We start from the raw sequence: 18223 nt of genomic DNA, 5'->3' as shown, positions 1-18223 counted from the left end.
CCTGAGCATTACGGAACGATTGGGCATCCTCCCTCTAGAATTGCATTATTTCCTCTAACCAGTCTGGAGTCATTCCACACTAAAGGTCACCTTCCACAGCCAAGAGGGTTGGATAATTTCCATCGCCGCTTCTGGCTACTTATTCCCTCAAATTTTCCACATTCAATGTGTTTTGAAGCCTGAGGCATCCACGGCTGGAACTTTTGGGGCTGCCCCGTATCTGCCTCCCAGTCCAGATTAGCAGGCTCAGGTAGCAGGAGGAAATGGTTGGGACATTCGAAAAGGTGTGCACACCTAGCTGTCACTGTTAGCACATCGTCAGGAAGTGAAAAAGTCTCGAGGGGATAAATGGCAGGGGTAGCCCATGAAAGGTTGTTGGGGGGGGGCTTTGTGCTTCCCTGACCTCTGTCCCTCACAATCTAGGAAGACCATCAAATGTAGAGCCCACTTCACTTTACACTGTGGCCATGGGAAACGGAAGACGCTTTCAGCGAAGAACAGGTCTGTATGGACCTTGCCATCTTTGATAACTGGTATGTTGAGGAATTCCTCAACACACCAGGAATTCCGCACTGAGAACAGGAGCACAAGAAACAAAGAAGTGTCCTTTTGTCGGCCCAAATGACCCAGCCGAAAAGGAGGCTGCCCAATGCATCTCTGTATGCTCACTACTCAAGCTTTGTCAAATCAACCAGGAATGGGGCATTTCTGCTGAGTCTCTGCATTGGGAGGCACTGGATGGTGCAATGATGGTCAAGACAGAGACTTAGTAAACTGGCTTCCCCTCAAAGGAGGCAAGCCCAGAACAGGGATTTATGCAAAACACCGGGTTGGGGTGGGGGACACTTCTTACACGCTCTCAAACATCTCAGACGTAAGAATGCTCCCGAACTTTGAAAAACACTGCCCTACATGTTCCTACATGTTACATTCTGGAGAAAATAATTTTCATGCTATTCTTTTAAAAAATAATAATACTATTTTCCCCCCAGAATGGTAACTCCACAACACAATCTACTCATAATATTGGATTGTTAGTACTCACTCCAGGTAATTCCAGATCTACAAAAGCCTACCAAGAAGCAGCTAATGTTCTACTACAAAATCTAATCATTGGGTGTGCTTTTTCTCGCTCTTCTTCTTCTTTTAAATAGAGATGCCATTTAAAGGAGCAAACGTCAACCGAGCGCTCCTGAAAAGGATGCATAGTTTGGGTGCTAAGGTTGCTGGCGCAGTTTGCATTGCTCATTTTATTTTCTCGGAAAGGCAGAAAGCTATTTCACTAAACTCGACACAGGGGCACAGTATTACCTTACTCCGGAATACTGCAGCACCTTTGGTAAGTAGGTTCTTAAATACTGCAGCATATTTGGCATGGGTCAGAGTGTGGCTTCTTCTAATCGCATCAGGTGCTGTTCTTGTTTTCTGCTAAGGATACAGCATCATTAGGATACTCTAGCGATGGAGTACTGTTACTCAGGGGTGTGCATTTTAACACAAATAGGCCAATGGGATAATAATACTTTGCCAATTTTTAAGAGCTGGGTAATGCGACTGTAGCATGGCCAGAGTATGCTTTCATGGCAATCAGTACCTTAGCACTGCTTCTTATTTCATAGGCACTGATACAACCGACAGCTAAGCTATACACTGTGCATAATTAGTTCTGTGCATGGGGTTTTAATATGGATATGCCTTTGCTTTTGCATTCAGGTGGGTTTGGGCTTTGGGTCTCTTTCCGCATGAGCGACGCTTTGTGCATGCAGAAATTGACCTGAAGATCCTCCCAGGACTTCCGTCTTCCTAGCCTGCAGTAGGGTTTCGCGCTGGTCTTCATGCACGGAAGGCAGAGCGAGGGATCGCCTCTCGTTTACGGCAGCCAGCGAGATCCCACAGCAGCCTAGCTGCTCAGTGTAGATAATGGAAGGTCACGAAAGATGATCACTGGGTCAAGGCATTGCGGCTGGGGGAACAGGGCAGAGGAATCAAAACAAGTAAAAAAACCATCAACCCAGATCCAAAGGCTGTGATTCCAAGTACATGTACCTGAAAGCAAGAGCCACTTCACACATTCAGCAGAACCATGTGGTAAAGCACTTTGTGTGCCAAGCTGGGCTGTGGGTGGAGTTTTCAGCGCTCCAAAACTTCTTGCCAAAGAGAAAACAAGCATGTTTCAGGGAGACAGCTAGGCTGACTCTTTACGAGGATTCCGGATTTGAGAAGAAGGGTTTGTTAACACACAACCCCCTATCTCTAATCTGAAATGGTTTGATGAAAGCTTTCCCTCCTGATTCTGCTGAAATGTAGAGACTGCCCTTAAGAGCCACTATAGGCGGGGGAACAACACACCCCACAAATGTCCCAGAAAAACCGAGGCATCCCATTCTTTTTCTCATGAGAGAATGGCAGCCATTTTGGGTGCCATGGTCTCGTACAATTTTGCGCCATTATTTCCCCCTGGAAAAAAAAAACATAATCTCAGCGACATCTTGAAATGCAAGGTTTTGGCCACCATGCCCAAAGAAAGCACTTGGGGGGGAGCGGGAATCGTGGCACGAGATCACAACACCCAAAATGGCAGCCATTCTCTCATGAAAAAATATGGGGAAATGGTGTCTTTGTTTTTGCCTTCAGGGTGTTGGAAGGTATGGGACAAATGATATTGCATGGAATGCTATCAAATGCCTGCTGTGTGAATTAAGCCTGTTCTAGTTGATGCATTTGAGAACACCCTTCCAGGGAACCAATTGCCATATAAGTAAGTCTACACTACTGTAGCATCAGCTGACAACTTTAGTATAGTTGAGGCTATTGTCTTCTATTTTGCTACTGATGGTAGCAACAACCTTACTATTTTATTTTATTTTAGTTCCACGTTGAACTTCAGGGAAGAAACCCTGACAGTCCTTCTCCATCAAGTCTGGAAAACTGGAATGTTATTAGAAAAATGAACAAGCCTTCTACTGTTGCCCACGTCCCTTTCGTTAACGGCTGATTTCTGGCAGTGGATTACTAAGACAGGCGTCTCTGTTTCTGATTCGAAATCGCTCAGAGCTGAACTGCATGTTCAAAAACACCACATCCAGCAAGGCCCCCTGGAGCCATACCATCCATGTCAGCATGCAAGTGAGGGGGCTAGGTTCTAGAAGGTTCTCCTCCTGTCAGAATCTCTCTGAAAATAGAAAACGAGCACACCCAGGAGGAGATGAGGTTAAGCTGAAACCTATAAACTAGTTTTCCATTGGCAGGGAGAGTTTTTTTGGGGGGGGGTTAATGAAGAAGAATTCAAAATGTGAGAACTCCCCTGCAGTCTGACATGGTACACTCTGCATTTTGTGGGACATTTCTAAACAAGCACTGCTGCCCCAGAGGTGGCATTTTTGGCCCACAAAGGGCCAAGGCATATGCGACATTAGTCATGCGGCAAGCCGTGGCATGGATGATATTTGAAAATAAACATAAATACTCACTGGGCTAGATAAGGACTATGGCAATGGTTTTGCGTGGAACTGCCCTGCTCCCCACGTGTCTGCAATGGGAGGGAAGCACCCACTCGTTGCTGGGCTTTCGTCCCACTGCAGAGAGCAGGTCCTCAGGGCACCTGATTCCAGTGGAGATGGCGGCAGCAGCTCCTTCTCCACAGCCTCGATCATCCTCCGACACCCCCCTTCCTACTAACAGCTATTTATGATTTTTTAAAACATCATGCACACCAGGACAAAGTGTACGACTAACGTCACCTCTAGTTGTCGTCCTAATTTGAAGCCCAGAAGAGCGTCGTTTGCTCTGGTTTTCTTTTATTGCCAGATACAAATGAACTGAATTAATAATCCAGTCCTATGTGCAAAGGCTGGGAGAATGGCAGAGTGGCTGGTCACAGTCATGAGCTAGCAGTAGTTCAGAATTCTATTTTCTGGCGCATGTTGAAACAGGGCGACTGGACGCCACAGTCTCTGTTTTCTAGTCTTGGGTACATTCGTATCACAAGTTTTGAGGTAAGAGAGGAGCAAAATCTGCGGCTTTCCTGATGGCTCGACGTGGGAGCATTCCCTTTCCTAGCGCCCCTAAAGCAGATTCCTGTCTGCTGCAAATATTGCTTGATAATACTGTGCTGATATGTGAGCTTTGACACGTTGCTTGCTCCCCACTGATATGGCAATCTTTTAAAAAGGCGGTCGTTATCAACACACCAATTTAACGTGGCCGTAGTCCACACTGAGTGTCTTTGGAAGCTAGAGCAGCAGGAACTTTTGGACGCAGCGACTCGATTTACTGCTACCCAAGTGTCCTGGAGCGCCGGGATAATCCTTGAAATCTGAGGGGCTGATCCGGTTAGTCTCTTACACGTGCTGCCAGGCTCAGGCAGCTCTCTGACAGCGGCAAGGGATGGGGTTGGGGCCTGTGGCAGGAAAGTTCTGCCTGTGGAGCCACACACAAGGAGGGGAAGATGGACGGACAAGGAAGAAGATGCAGCAGATGAACAGATTGTGCCCTGAGAATTGACTCAATTTTTCCAGGTACCTAAGAATGAAAACTTCAGGGTTGTTGTTGTTTGTGTGTCTGTGTGTGTTTTGGAATACAGTCGAACTTAATCCATCCCAGGAGTTGAAACGGTTCAAAAACCAAGGTGCGGCTTCTGATTGGCTGCAGGAACTTCCTGCAGCCAATCGGAAGCTGCGGAAGCCACGACGGACGTTCGGCTTCCGAAAAGCATTTGCAAACCGGAACACTCACTTCCGGGTTTGCGGCGTTCGGGTCCGAGTACCAAGGCGTTCGAGAACCAAGGCACGACTGTACTTGCAACGAATGCTACTCTTGGAAACCATGCCTGTTTTCCCCAAGGTTTCCCATTGCCAGATATGAAAAGGGAGTGTCTGTCAGTTGTGCGAGGTGTACCGTTCACCATTCCCTTTCTACAGGCAATGAGGGGGAACCTGAACCTGAACACGGACCCTACCCCTGCGTGCAACGGAGTAAGTTCCAAACAGCTGTGCACTAGATCGCGGCCCTCGCCAGTGCCTAGTACTCCAACATTGATGCTTCCGCCTATTCCTCCCCTCCCTTTCAGGTATCTCTCCTGTCCTAGCACTTTAAACAACGGCCCATTTAGAGATGACTGCCCGATTCGTGGCTGGGTCCTTTCCCACGCTGAGACGGGAAAAGAGCTCCACGAACCATTTCTTCCCTCAGGGTTAACCATTGATATGAAGGGGGAAATCGCCGGGGTGGGCAGGAATTACACGTTTTGGACCATGGTGGTGGGAAGGGGGAGAGGAGGTGCGGTTACGAGACACCCGGTTGAGGCCCAGAATCTCTGGAAATTCTGGGCAGAACCCTGGTGTCCAGCAAATGAGTAAAAATGGATGAGAAAGATGATGCTGAACAACAAACTTAGATTTGCTGACCCGATAAAGTTGTTTTTATCTATAGGTAGCTGGAACATGTGCTGTTATATCCACTGCATGTACAATTTTTAAATTATTATTATAATATTATTATTATTATTATTTTTGCTTTAATTTACAACCCAAGCGTGCCCCCAATGGAGGAGGCCAGTACTATACCGAGAACCACACAACAAATTATAATCATAATTTTCTTCTACATTACCCAAGAAAATCCATGGAGCGATACGGAAAAGGAGAGAGAGGAGGGAGGGGAGGAAAGAAAGACAAGCGAGCATTAGTAACAGGCTGTTGTAGGCGAGGCGTTGAGTCTCAAACTGCAGGCCGCCATCTTGTGCACTCCTGCACAGAACACAATCGAAGCAACACATTTTCAGCAAGATGCAGGCGGCTGTGATACAAGGGAAGCCCACAAACCTCAAAGGAACTGACCGTGGGCTGTAGACCCACCAAACCAGCCTTCCCTGACCTGTCATCCTCCAGCTCTTTTGGACTACAACACGCAGGCTGGCTGTGGCTGATGGGAGTTGTAGTCCGAAATCATCAGGTTCGGAAAGGCCTACACCAGGCCATGAATGTGAGTTTGAGTGGCAGCCGCCAGAGAATGGACCAGGGCAGAGCTATCCATCACAAATGGTGTTTGACCAACACAGCAACCAAGAAGTAGACTCCCTCCCTCCCTTCCTCTCTTTGAATGCCTCCTCAAAATCTTTAATTTCCATCTTGGCCTTTGGCCATCCTGGCTGTGGCGCAATGGGTCAGTGCGTCTGGCTATTAACCAGAAGGTTGGTGGTTCGCGCCCGCCCAAGGATGGCTGTGGACAGGATTCCTGCATTGCAAACTAGATGACCCTCAGGGTCCCTTCCAGCCCTACGATTCTATGACTATCTGCTTTGTCCTCATTCCCAACCACCACCAGGTTTTCAGTACTTGCCACTGCGTTCATCCATAGGCCAGCCTCCCCTCTCTCTGCACTTGTCAGCTTCCCCCTTGCCTATTTTAGAACAAAAGTTCGTTCCCACCTCTCAGGCTCTGTAAGATGCCACCAAGGCTGATGGCTTGGTATCAGACATGGGCCTGGGAAGGGCAGGGAGGATCTGGCTGGTGAGCAAATTCCTTATCTCCCTCACTCCGCATAGGACAAGTTTTATGGATGGGTGGGGCTGCCCACCTGTCAATCACCTGATATAACAATGATGTCAGCTGACCTCTTTTTACCCACATGGTCTGAAACCAAGCTGTGCAGGCAAAGGCATGAGTCTGTGATTGCTGGGGTTTGCAAAGCATCACCAACACAACTACTAGGCAAGCCTTGGCGATTGGCCAATTGGTACCTCCAATCTCAACACTGCCTGTAACCCCGCCCCCTTTCAGACTTTGTTGTCTAAGACATCTGGAGGGCAGCAGGTCGCTGAAGCCTGTTGTGATCCACAGGCTGACATTTCTGATAAATGTGTGATTTAGGTTGAGTACACAGATTTTAATCAAGGGCTCCTTGCAAAAGCCCTTGTTGATAGCCTTATTGTAAAAGGACCGTATTCACAGATTCCTTTAAAAACAACCTTAATCCCAGTTCTGTCCCTATGATAATTGTTAATTGTTTTAATTCTCCAGTGTCTGTGTGCATAAAATTTTGATTGCGTATAAAAATGCCTCCAAGGAAGGTCAATCAAGTTGCAGGATGCAAGGGAGAGGACTTTCCTAATGCTGGCCACAAATTTATGAAACTCTTCTCCTGTTTATACATGACCAGCCCTTTCTATTCAGGTTTCTAAATGAGCTTTTTCTTCTTGTAAAAAAAACTTACTCATTCCAACATGCGTTTCCTTGATGATTTCAGGTTGATGCTGTGGAAATGTATTTTTAAATCTTTCGGCCGAGAGCTATAATAAGCTCTTAACTGCTGTCAGTTTGTGGTGTTTAAAATAGTTGCTCGATTTTATAAACAGTTATGTTATGTACTGTCAGATGACTTGCAAGAGAGGCAACCTAACAATATTATAAGGAATAAATAAGGAACAGAGGGGAAAGAAAGCCATTTGGTTCAGTTACCACAGGGGTGGGGAAATTAAATCGAAATTTAATTTTAAAAACCAAATAAATAAATTTCAGGTGGAGGGCCACATTTCCTCATAGACAGGCTTCTGGGGGCCACCCGCCAGCAGTGGGAGGGGCCAGAGGCAGAAGTGGGAGGAGCAAGACCTACGACTCTTACCTGTCTACAATCGCCTACATGCCACAAGCCAGAGTTTTCTACACAACATGCACAAACAACTCCCTCCCTCCAGGGAAGCAAGAAACAATTGTCGCAGTTCAATGACACATTCCAGGCTGGCAGAAGCAGTCAAGGAGAGACTGGTGCATGGTCAGTGAGGGGCATGGGTGGCCTTGCAAGACTCCTGAGGGCCAGGACAGATAGGCCTGGAGGGAATTCTCCACCCTTGAGTTACCATTGTTTCCATTTAAAAGGGTTTCGGTTAGTATGGCTGTGAAACTCCTTCTTCTGAAGTGTTGGAATCAGAGGAGATAGTACCCAAAGAGAAGAAGAAAAGGTCTGGTTCCAAGTATGGCAGTTTCACTTCGGTTCAAAATTATAGTCATACCTTGGAAGTCGAACAGGATCCGTTCCGGAAGCCCGTTTGACTTACAAAACCAAATCATGGCTTCTGATTGGCTGCAGGAAGCTCCTGCAGCCAATCAGAAGCCACGGAAGCTCCGTCAGACGTTTGGGTTCCAAAAGAACGTTCGAAAACCGGAACAGTCTCTTCTGGGTTTGCGGCGTTTGGGACCCAAAACATCCGAGTTCCAAGGCGTTCGGGATCCAAGGTATGACTGTATGTGGCAAATATGCCACAGAAGCCACTGCATCCACTTTATTTTTCGCTCCCAAACCAACGTTAAGAATCTGGAATCCATAGGTAATTTCCTAATTGTGGAGATTTTCTCTTAGATCTCCCCTTCTTCTGAACTTGGCTTGACTCCTCAGTTTTCTGATCTCAGTCCTGCCTTCTCCAACACATTTTACTCATTCCAGGTTCTTGACTGCCTCTTGCACCTAGAGGGAAACATTAGCCCCTCTCTGCCTTCCTTGCCCCGTGTCCCAACCGCTCCTACTTACCCTCCGAGCCTTGCTCTGGTATTTTACAGCTTTCTTGGTGTCAGAGACGGCTCTTTCCACGTAATCAACGGAGTGCTCGACATTGTATTCAATGCGGTCAATCATCTCCCCCTGAAATGGTAGAAAGTGGCAACTTGTGAAGCTAAGGCGAGTTAATTCCGTCAACGGCTATGGCTGATAATCTGATCATCCTGACCCTTTCCTCTAAGGTTTACATATCCACAACAACCCTGCGAGGCTCAGGACAACAACTAGCCAGAAACAATTCAATGAGTTTTTATGGCTCCATGGGTTTTGAACCCAAGTCTTTCCCAGTTCAAGCCCAACCCTCTGCGCTCATTGATTTGGTTTGTACATGTTTCATGTGAAGTACTCCACACACAAAATAACTCCCAGCCAAGCTTTAACTTGAGCAAAGGGATACAAACATGAAATCCTAGTTCTTGGTTGGGGGCAGGGGAGGTTGGCTGTCAGAGCTCAGCTTGGAAAATGTGCTTCTGAACATGTACAAAGTTTTCTTTCTCAGGAAAGAGGAGCTTCAGGGTCCACTACTCACCTGAGATTACAGGGCAAGGTGAGAGAGGGAGAGAGAGGGGGGAGTTTCCAGGTAACTGAGCCCTGAGACTTCTCATTTCAGAATTTCAGAATTACAGATACTGAAGCTATTATACTGAATCACGGTGATCCCTCTGCGCTGACTTCTGAGGGGTGTGTGTGATGAATTCTGTAGTCCCCAATGAAACTATTTTATTTATTTACTTATAAGCAGGACCTAGAACTGCTGTGTGGAGTGCTCCTGTTCAAGATTCCAGATTTTTATTTTTGCCTTTTTTATGATCACTGCCAGCCATTTTGCTTCCGATGGTGGTAGTACCCGCGGAAGAGCCTCAGATGGAGATCTCAGAAACGCAGGTGGGTCAATGCTGGAGAATGTACCGGGGTCCTAAGCTATGCAGGGTGTTAAAGGTAAGGCATAGGGAGCCACTGGAATTGGGTTCCAAGCGGGGTATGATATGATCCCATCTCCTGGTCTCTCTCCGTTGTCTAGCAGCTGCGTTGTGAACTGACTGACTTACACAGCGTCTTCAAGGACAGCTCCACATTGACCCTGCGGCCGTACCTGGCTCTCCACCAACATAGCCATGTCCACAAACATGTCATGAAGCTCCCGGATGCTGGTTTCCAGTTTGATAATCTCGTTGTGCCGGGTTTCGATCTCGTTCAGGGCCTGCTTCGTCATCTGTGAGTCCATTTTGATCTGAAGGAAACAACATGAGTCAAGACAAAAGAAAGACAGAAAGACAGACAGACAGAATTCTGCACTAAGGAAAACTCCTGCGCTCCAGTGCCCCCACAACCCTCTGGGGAAGCCTCCACCCCACATTTTGAATAAACACTGTAAACTGACAAGCAGTGATACAGATTGAAAGACAGAACCACATAGACTTGTTAAATGTGGCTGTTGTCCTAGGAACCACAGCTTCTGTTGTTGTTGTTGTTGTTGTTGTTGTTGTTAAAGGTTGTATACCACCCTATACCTGTAGGTCTCAGGGTGGTTCACAACATAAAGTTACAATATAAAAGCAAAAAAATACATGATAGAAATAATTAAAGCAATTAACAGTACTATAATGTATACAAACTAATAAAAAGTACACTCCCAACAAAAGCCCCTAAACAATACCCCAGTCCACAAATACAAATTAACATATGAAAACAATTTAAAAGAACCCCACCCCCAAATAAAGCAGCACCCACCCAAGTTAGAGCCCCATCCCTGTTAGAACAATGGGCCAAAGAGGTTAAGAGGAGGAACCCGGAGAGCCTGCTTCTTAAATGTTAAGAAATGTTGGCAAACTTCTATTCCCTATGACTATGAAGGGAAGCAGAGAAGAACAGGGCATTGTAATATCAGTGGTTGGGGTTTCAGCATCCTGCCTGACATTCTGCCCCTCCTTGAACCTGCTTACTTCATTCCCAGCCTGACCCATAAATTCCAAGGACCCCCAGTGCAGTTTCCTAGCAGAGCACCCCAACCCTGTCGTTTCCTAAGCTTGGAACCACAAGACAGACATGTCTGACATGCTTGGGATACATACGTCATCGGTGAAGATTGCCAACTTTCCGCTCTCCAGCATGTCTTCTAGCTCCTCATTAGTTGTTGTCCTGCCAGCTGCCAAAAGGGAAGACCAGAGCCATGATGAATCACCACACTTTATAATACAGTCCCCACCCGCGGCATCGCCTTATTGCTTCAACAAAGCATTAGCACCCTGGCCTCCCGATGAGGAAACTGGCATATTGTTTGTTTTGATCTCCTTGTTTCCAGTTCATGTAAAAGTGAGCAGGCTCCCTTCCACCAGTGAGGCGCGCAACTACCGGCAAGAGGGTGGCAGGAGAATATGCTTTTAGGACAGCCCAGTGGTGTAGCGTGGGTTGCTAGCAGCTGGGGTCGCGTGGAAGGGAGGGAAACGGACTGAGTATGGATGTGCATTCAACTGCCTAATGGCGTCCGTGTCACTCAGGAGATCACAGTCTCAGAGATAAGAAAAGAAGAGTCGCTCTGTTGTCTGGAGAGGTCACTTCCTGGTTTGCACGGAGAAGCCGTTTTCAACGGAGCCCAGTGATGGAAGCAGGAAGCTGCATCAGACCCTCCACGTATCTTTATTTTCCAGGGACAGTCCCAGATTTACAGAAACCGTCCCAGTTTCTGATTTGACCAGAATGTCCCTATTTTCATCAGAGAAATGTTGAAGGGTATGGACTTATGCAATCCCTGAGCCAAGGAGATAAGTAGTTGTGCAACCTTTAGAAGACATCTGAAAGCAGCCCTCTATAGGGAGGTTTTTAGGGCAACCCAGTTGGATGGGTGGAGTATAGATAATGAAATAATAATAATAATAATAATAATAATAATAATAATAATTGAATAGGATGAAAGCACCTAGCTATAGACAGCAGCTCTGCCTTTTAAAAACTCACAGTGGCTACTTGCCCCTATGAGGCAAAGGCAGCTGCTACAAAAAAACAGCCGCAATGAAGTATAACTGAGGATGGGTTGGTGTGTGGCGGCTCCTCGCACTTCAGTGTTCACGCCTGCTCGAGGTTGTCGTGCGAGCCCAGCCCCCTGATCTCAGATAATAAGAGGCCAGCGGCCATCACAAGGCAGTGAGGAAAAGCCACTCTGCACATGCTCGGTAGCACTCTCGTCTTCATCATGGAGACCAAAGCTATCAGTGGCTACTATATGTTCTGCCTCCACTGTTGGAGGCAAGATAGTTCAGAATGCTAGTTGTCAGGAATCGCAAGTGTGGAGAGTTGCCCTAACATAGGGTAAAGGTAAAGGTAAAGTGACCCCTGACCATTAGGTCCAGTTGTGGCCGACTCTGGGGTTGCGGCACTCATCTTGCTTTATTGGTCGAGGGAGCCGGCGTACAGCTTGCGGGTCATGTGGCCAGCATGACTAAGCCGCTTTTGGCGAACCAGAGCAGTGCACGGAAACGCTGTTTACCTTCCCGCCGGAGCGGTACATATTTATCTACTTGCACTTTGACGTGCTTTTGAACTGCTAGGTTGGCAAGAGCAGGGACAGAGCAACGGGAGCTCACCCTGTCGCAGGGATTCGAACCGCCGACCTTCTGATCAGCAAGTCCTAGGCTCTGTGGTTTAACCCACAGCGCCACCAGCATCCCAACATAGGGTAGGGTTGTCATATTCCAAAAAGTGAATATCCGGACAGAAAAGTTTTTGCGGTTGTTTTTTTTTGCCATACGTCCAGATTTTTCTGGACATTTTGCCAAGATCCCAAAGAACCAGAGGGAAGTGTTTGTGTACGCCACAATGGCCTCTTGGATGCTACTAGCCCAGAGATGGAATGAAGAGATAACCCCGGCCAGAGAAGAATGGCAAATCAAGTTGATGGACTATGCTGAAATGGCAAAACTAACTGGGAAGCTCAGGGACGAAGAAGACAAGAAATTTAAAAAAGAATGGGAAATGTTTATAATGTATATACAAAATCATTTTAAACAGGTCAAAGCATTAGGAGGATTTTAAAGACACTTGTAATGTAACAGAACGTATAGATAATTTAGGAAGATGAAAAATGGGAAAAGTATTGATATGCAGTTGAAAATAGAATCAATAGGATGGGATGAGGGGGCGGAGTCAGGAGATTCAGAGTAATCTTGATAATTAGATTGGGAATTGTTTTTGTTGTATGTTTATATTTTGGAAAACCAGATAAAAATTTGTTTCAGAGAGAGAGAGAGACCTTTGGCCTTATCCTCAGGACTCTTCTTATGTCCTTATCACTAACGTCATATATTTCAGCTCTTTCCTCACTAGTTACTGGATGAATGCAATTGCAGGATCATAGAACTGCAAAGTTGGAAAGGACACTAAGGGTCATTCTGACAACCCTTAGACAATGCAGGAATCTCAGCTAAATAATCCCTGACAGAAAGCTACCCGACATGAAGGAGAGTCCTCCACCTTCCTAGATCGCCGGAGAGTTCAGTATTTAGGGGAAAACATACCTAACAGGCCAACCTAAATATGGAAGGCAGGAAATATATACAAGAGAGAGGATTAACGTACTTATCTCCAGCTGCCTCTGGATACGGTCCTTGCATCGGTCTCGATATTTGGACTGGGTTGTGTTGTATTCCGTCATCACCTCCACGAACTTGCGGGAAAGGGTCGAGTGCTAGGCAGCGAAAGGGGGAGTCAGTCATGTTGGGGCAGAGAGGAAGGCACCAAAGAGCAGGCCATACCCCTCATTCCCTCCGCTCCCCTGTTTCAATTTAAGACCCAAACCTATTGATCACAGATCTTTGGAATGGCATATATAGTATATAGCTGGACTGGATGGGCCATTGGCCTGGTCCTGCAGGTCTCCCCCCTGGGGTTTAGATGCATGGATTTAAAAACAATTTGGTCAGATAAAAGGGCACCCCCCCCAATTAACCAGGAAGTTTTTTAAAAAAACAAAACATGCAATTTATTTTAAATGTAAGTACTTTGGGGGTGAGAGTGGGGGAAGAAGCAGCAGAAATAAGGTGAAATCCAATATATGTGACAAAGACAAGTACCTGCGTTTTCCGGATCCGCAAGTCAGCCGAGGATCGGTTCTGCACCTCTTCCTGCTCGATTCCCTGCTCAATCGCTGTAGAGAGGACAAGGGCAAAGAGATCAGGACAGCTTTAGCGGAGAATGAAGAGCTGTCTGGGTTAGAGCCTGGAGTTTCTGGGTTCTTCTGCTGCTGCCTCTAGTGGTGAACTGCCAAGTTGCAGGTTCAAAGCTACCTCAGGGCTAGGACAGGAGTCAGCAACCTAAGGCCCATGGGCCACAAGCAGCCCATGGAGGTCGTTTAACCGGCCCATGGACCCCCGCTGCCTGCTTGGTCGGCTCCCATGCACTGTGCTAAAACAGCACAGAGCAGAGCGGGGACCGCCTTCTGCGATGCTGGCTGGCTTCCCATTGGCTGCAGGAAGATCCTGCAGCCAATAGGAAGCTGTGCACACCTCTCCGTGCCAGAAGGAGCGCTGGAAATAGCGTTTGCGCATGCACACGCACACACTCTGGCCCACCATGGCGTCTGCGGGACCGTGAACCGGCCCAAGCCACAAAAACTTTGCCAACCCCTGGGCTAGGACATTCTCTGGGCTGTGGAAAGTCCTCACAAATCCAGCCAGTTTCAGAATCACAGAACTGTAGAGTTTGAAGGGACCACAAGGGTCATTTAGTCCAATCCCCTGCAATGCAGGAATCTTTTACGCATCGTGGGGCTTGAACCCACAACCTTGAGATTAAGAGTCTACCAACTGAGCTACCCTTGCCTACTTCACACCTTGGGCTGAACCAAAAGCTGTCAGGTGAGAATTTTCAACTCAGTTATGGGAGAGGGAGGGACAAAGGGAGGCTGAAATGCTCCCATCAACTTTCAAGGGGAGGGAAAAAGAAGAATGACACGTGTTAATTAATAGCTATATCCCACACCTCTTTATACCATTCTTCCATTTTATATTCTGCTTGCCCCTTCTACTTCTTGGCTATAATAATTCGTGCAGCTGTCAATAAGTTTGTGAGCAAGTCCTTCATGGCCTGCAAACCTTCCACTCCATCGTAAATGGATTACAATGCTACCTCTGGACTTTCGGTCATATATATACTAATAACTTTATGTTGGAGAGACCCAGCTCTTACCTTTCAACTTGGAGCGCACCTTGTTGGCAGTCTTCTTGATGTCAGCTGTGAGATCCTCCAGTTCCTGCTTGGTCTCTACAAGGAAAATGCAAAAATAAGTAAATGGGGGGAGTGTTTTGACAGCAGACCTGGGAGATGATTGAACCATGTCTGTTCCCCCACATGCATTGTTTGCCTTCATCCTTGCGCAGGATCTAGAGAGAGAGCCTTGCGCACCCATCCCAGGCCAATTCACGCGTGGCACGGGGCGTGTGCAAGCGCCATGGGACAGCATCACTAGACGTGAGCCTCTGGGTGTTCCACTCACTCTCATCTGGGTTGGGGGCAGCCAAGATGGCACTGTGCTGCTTCTTCACCAGTTCCACATCTTCCGAGAGTTTCTCAATGCAGCCGCGGATCTCCTCCACCTGGGGAAAGACAGGGAGGCAAGACACGAGCATGGGACCTCCCTCCTGTTGCGGTTCCTTGAACACCCACCGTTAAGTAATTGATACAGTGAGCCAGGACTGCCATGGTCAATACGGGTCCTCTGTGCTGCATCTAGCCAACCGTGGAGCCACAGAACTCTTAAGGTTGGAGGAGATTCCATGAAGGAGCCACAGAGGTGGGAGAAGTAGAGAGCGATACACAAGCCTCGTTTCCACATTCCTCCTGAATGTTGCCATGTGCAGAGCGAGAGCATCAGGCAGGAGGGGGAAGTACCTCTGGCACCATCAACGCCCTGATTAACTTAGGTCCAGGGTACCTCAGGGACCGCTTGAACCCTTATATCTCAGCTCAACCACTGAGATAATCTGCAGTAGTCTTGTTAGTTGTTCCCTGAGTTGGTCAGGTTCATTTCACAACAAGGAACTGAGATTTTGGTGCCATAGTGCCAGGATTGTGGAATAATCTGCCAATGGAAATACCGTGGGCACCTTCTGCTTAATTTTTTAAAATAATTAATAATACAACTGTCCATGATATTTAACTGATTTTTAGTTTTTAAAAATGCTCTTTATTGCATTGTTTTATGTACAATTGTGTAAAACCACTCTGATATTTGTTTTTTTAATGAACAACAGTATATAAATATTTTTAATAAATGAATAAAAACAAATATTTCTTTGCACTGACAGTTTTGCTACAGTTCACTGAGACTATGATCTCTTTGGCAGATTGTAATACAATAACATGCAATATAAGAAATAAACAAAGCAGCCAATTAAAAAAGCAATAGGAATATTTGATGCAGACGTGTCACAGAGCAGCTGAATGAAGCTTGGGGACTTCTGGCGGTCCATGAACTACAGTTTGGGAAACTCTGACTTAAATGTTCCCTAAATACCTTTTTGTCCGTCTGATAGAGTAGTTTTCCTCAGTTAAATGACTGTAAGGCCTCAGCATGGCCACCAGGGAGCACTGTGCTGAAGAAAGGAGTTGAAATACGGGGCCCGGAGGCAAACGACCAGGAGACGCTCTCCAAGGTCCTGAAATCTGCAGCCGACTCGCCCACGACAGACAATAGCTTTGCTGGTGCCCCTCAATCAAGCCTCACAAATCCTGGGCCAGCCCTGGCTTCCCTCATGCAGCGGAATCACAGTTCAGGTTCGATGGGACAGCTGCATATTCCTCAGGGTCCCTTCCAAGTCTACAGTTCTATGATTCTATGTTGGAATAGAGCGCAGCTTTCGAACTCAGGTCTGCCTCAGTCGTGTATAAAGAGGCGTGTGAACTAAGAGGATTTGTAGGACATAGGGAGTTCATGGGTATAAGAATCCCCACCCATTGTTTAAGTCCCCCAAAGTTTCTCCCTATGTGGTCTTTTCTTCCCATACAGACCCACTTACAGAGCTAGAGCACAGCTGAGGGAAAATGACTTCATAAATGTGGTTTCAGGGAGGCAGCTACACATTTAGCAGCTCTCTTTGGGGGAGGCTGCCAGTCTAAGCAGGAGTGGGGCAGGCCCAAGTCTTAAATAGATGGGTCTTCCACTATCATATGTAGCCTGAGCCCAATGTCCACAAATTGATCCAGTGTGGTGTAGTGGTTAGAGGCTCAGACTAGGACCCGGGAGGCCAGGGTTCGAATCACCACTCTGCTATGCAGCTCGCTGGGTGACCTTGGGCCAGTCACTGCCTGTCAGCCTAATCTACGTCTCAGGGTTGTTGTGGGGGACACACATACACCGCCTTGAGCTCACTGGGGAGAAAAGGGGATCGTTGGATTGGATCGTTAATTATGGGTCTCACTGGTAACTAACTCCCTGATGAGTGCTGAGGCTGATAAGAATCCAGGCACCCACCGGAAAAGACTGCAAGAATGTTTACAATCTTGGGTCAAAGCTACGCAACAACATTTGCTAATTTTGCATGAAATGATGCAATCTGTATGCTTATTTGAGAGAGGGAGGGTGAGTGGGCTGTAGGTGGTTTTAATTTTTTATTTTTTAAATAGAACTTGGAATTCAAAGGAAAGAGAGGCAAAAGCTGTCTGAGGCATGGATTTCCTGCAAGCAGCCACAGCACGCTGCGGAATTGCTTCAGAGAAACGGCAAGATTTCTCCGGGGTGTAGTGCGATGATCTCAGCCACGAGTTGCGACTTGTGAACAAAACCCAACAAGCGAACGTGGATTTCACAGTTGTGGGTGGCTGCCATCCCGGTGGCATCTCTCTGCCTCCCCCCCTCCAATCCTTCCACCTCTGACGCCTGCGCATCGCAGAGGCTGCATAGAATCATTAACAAGATGCTCTTGCATACTAAAAGCCATGCTGCTTGAATATTAATGCGCTCCGCTCTCGTGCAGATCCCAGGCACGTGTTAAAGCAGGAGTTAATTCAGGGCATGGGGGCTCGTAGGCTCCATCTCCTATGCAAAAGCAGGCTGCGAAGAAGTGGGAAGGAGAGGACCTGGAACAAGGGTGGCCACCTTCTCTAATCCTGGCAGCCATTTGGTTTCCGCACAGCGGTCTGGGAGCTGGAAGTATGTATTGCTGCACAAAACCAACCTCTTTATGGGTTCTCAGACTCTATAATGAAGCAAGAGCTCTCCAGCATGAAAGGACCTCATTGTTCAGAGGCAAATAGGCTCAGGCACGGCTGAGGAATGACGTACCAAACCCAAAACAAGAGGAAACATTAAACTGCAGAATCTCTCCCTCCCTCCCTCACACACACAGACACCCCTTTCGAAAACTATTTCTTTCCCTTACGCTTTGAAACCCAGGGTTGTATCCAATGCTACTCAAGAGTAGACCCATTGAAATGAATAAACACAACTAACTGAGGTTCGTTAATTTCAGTAAGTTTACTCTGAGCATAGGAGCCAACTCCTAGGGGCCGAGGTCCCTTTGGCCCTCCCAATAAAATATCTGAGGGGAGCAGGGCCCCCAAAAATTGATGGGCATTGCCATTCAGATGGTGTGCGTGTGACACATCTTGTGATCGATTATGCAGGACAGGGCTTACCCCCCCAAAAAAATTTTATTCAAGTTGCCACCCCTGAATCTGAGGA

The 18223-nt window shown here is 47.1% G+C and overlaps 1 protein-coding gene across 3 annotated transcripts in view; it reads right to left on the bottom strand.

Moving 5' to 3' along the window:
• The window catches only part of STX1B (syntaxin 1B), a 62422-nt gene that overhangs the window by 3173 nt on the left and 41026 nt on the right, over window positions 1–18223 (bottom strand). The window contains exons 3-10 of one of the 3 annotated variants that reach the window (XM_053360736.1): window positions 15038–15137; window positions 14731–14805; window positions 13617–13690; window positions 13123–13231; window positions 10623–10696; window positions 9644–9781; window positions 8524–8634; window positions 1136–1963 (exon numbers count right to left, since the gene is read on the bottom strand). In XM_053360736.1, the coding sequence (XP_053216711.1) occupies window positions 1901–1963; window positions 8524–8634; window positions 9644–9781; window positions 10623–10696; window positions 13123–13231; window positions 13617–13690; window positions 14731–14805; window positions 15038–15137 (744 nt within the window). In that variant the 3' untranslated portion in view covers window positions 1136–1900. Of the gene's footprint in view, window positions 1–1135; window positions 1964–5401; window positions 5602–8523; window positions 8635–9643; window positions 9782–10622; window positions 10697–13122; window positions 13232–13616; window positions 13691–14730; window positions 14806–15037; window positions 15138–18223 lie in introns of those variants that run through there. The other 2 variants (XM_053360734.1, XM_053360735.1) reach the window with 2 other exon arrangements.

The sequence above is a fragment of the Podarcis raffonei genome, chromosome 13 (assembly GCF_027172205.1).
Source record: "Podarcis raffonei isolate rPodRaf1 chromosome 13, rPodRaf1.pri, whole genome shotgun sequence".
NCBI lineage: Eukaryota > Metazoa > Chordata > Lepidosauria > Squamata > Lacertidae > Podarcis > Podarcis raffonei.
Note: the sequence above shows the minus strand (reverse complement) of the source record. Positions and strands in the feature narration are given on the sequence as shown.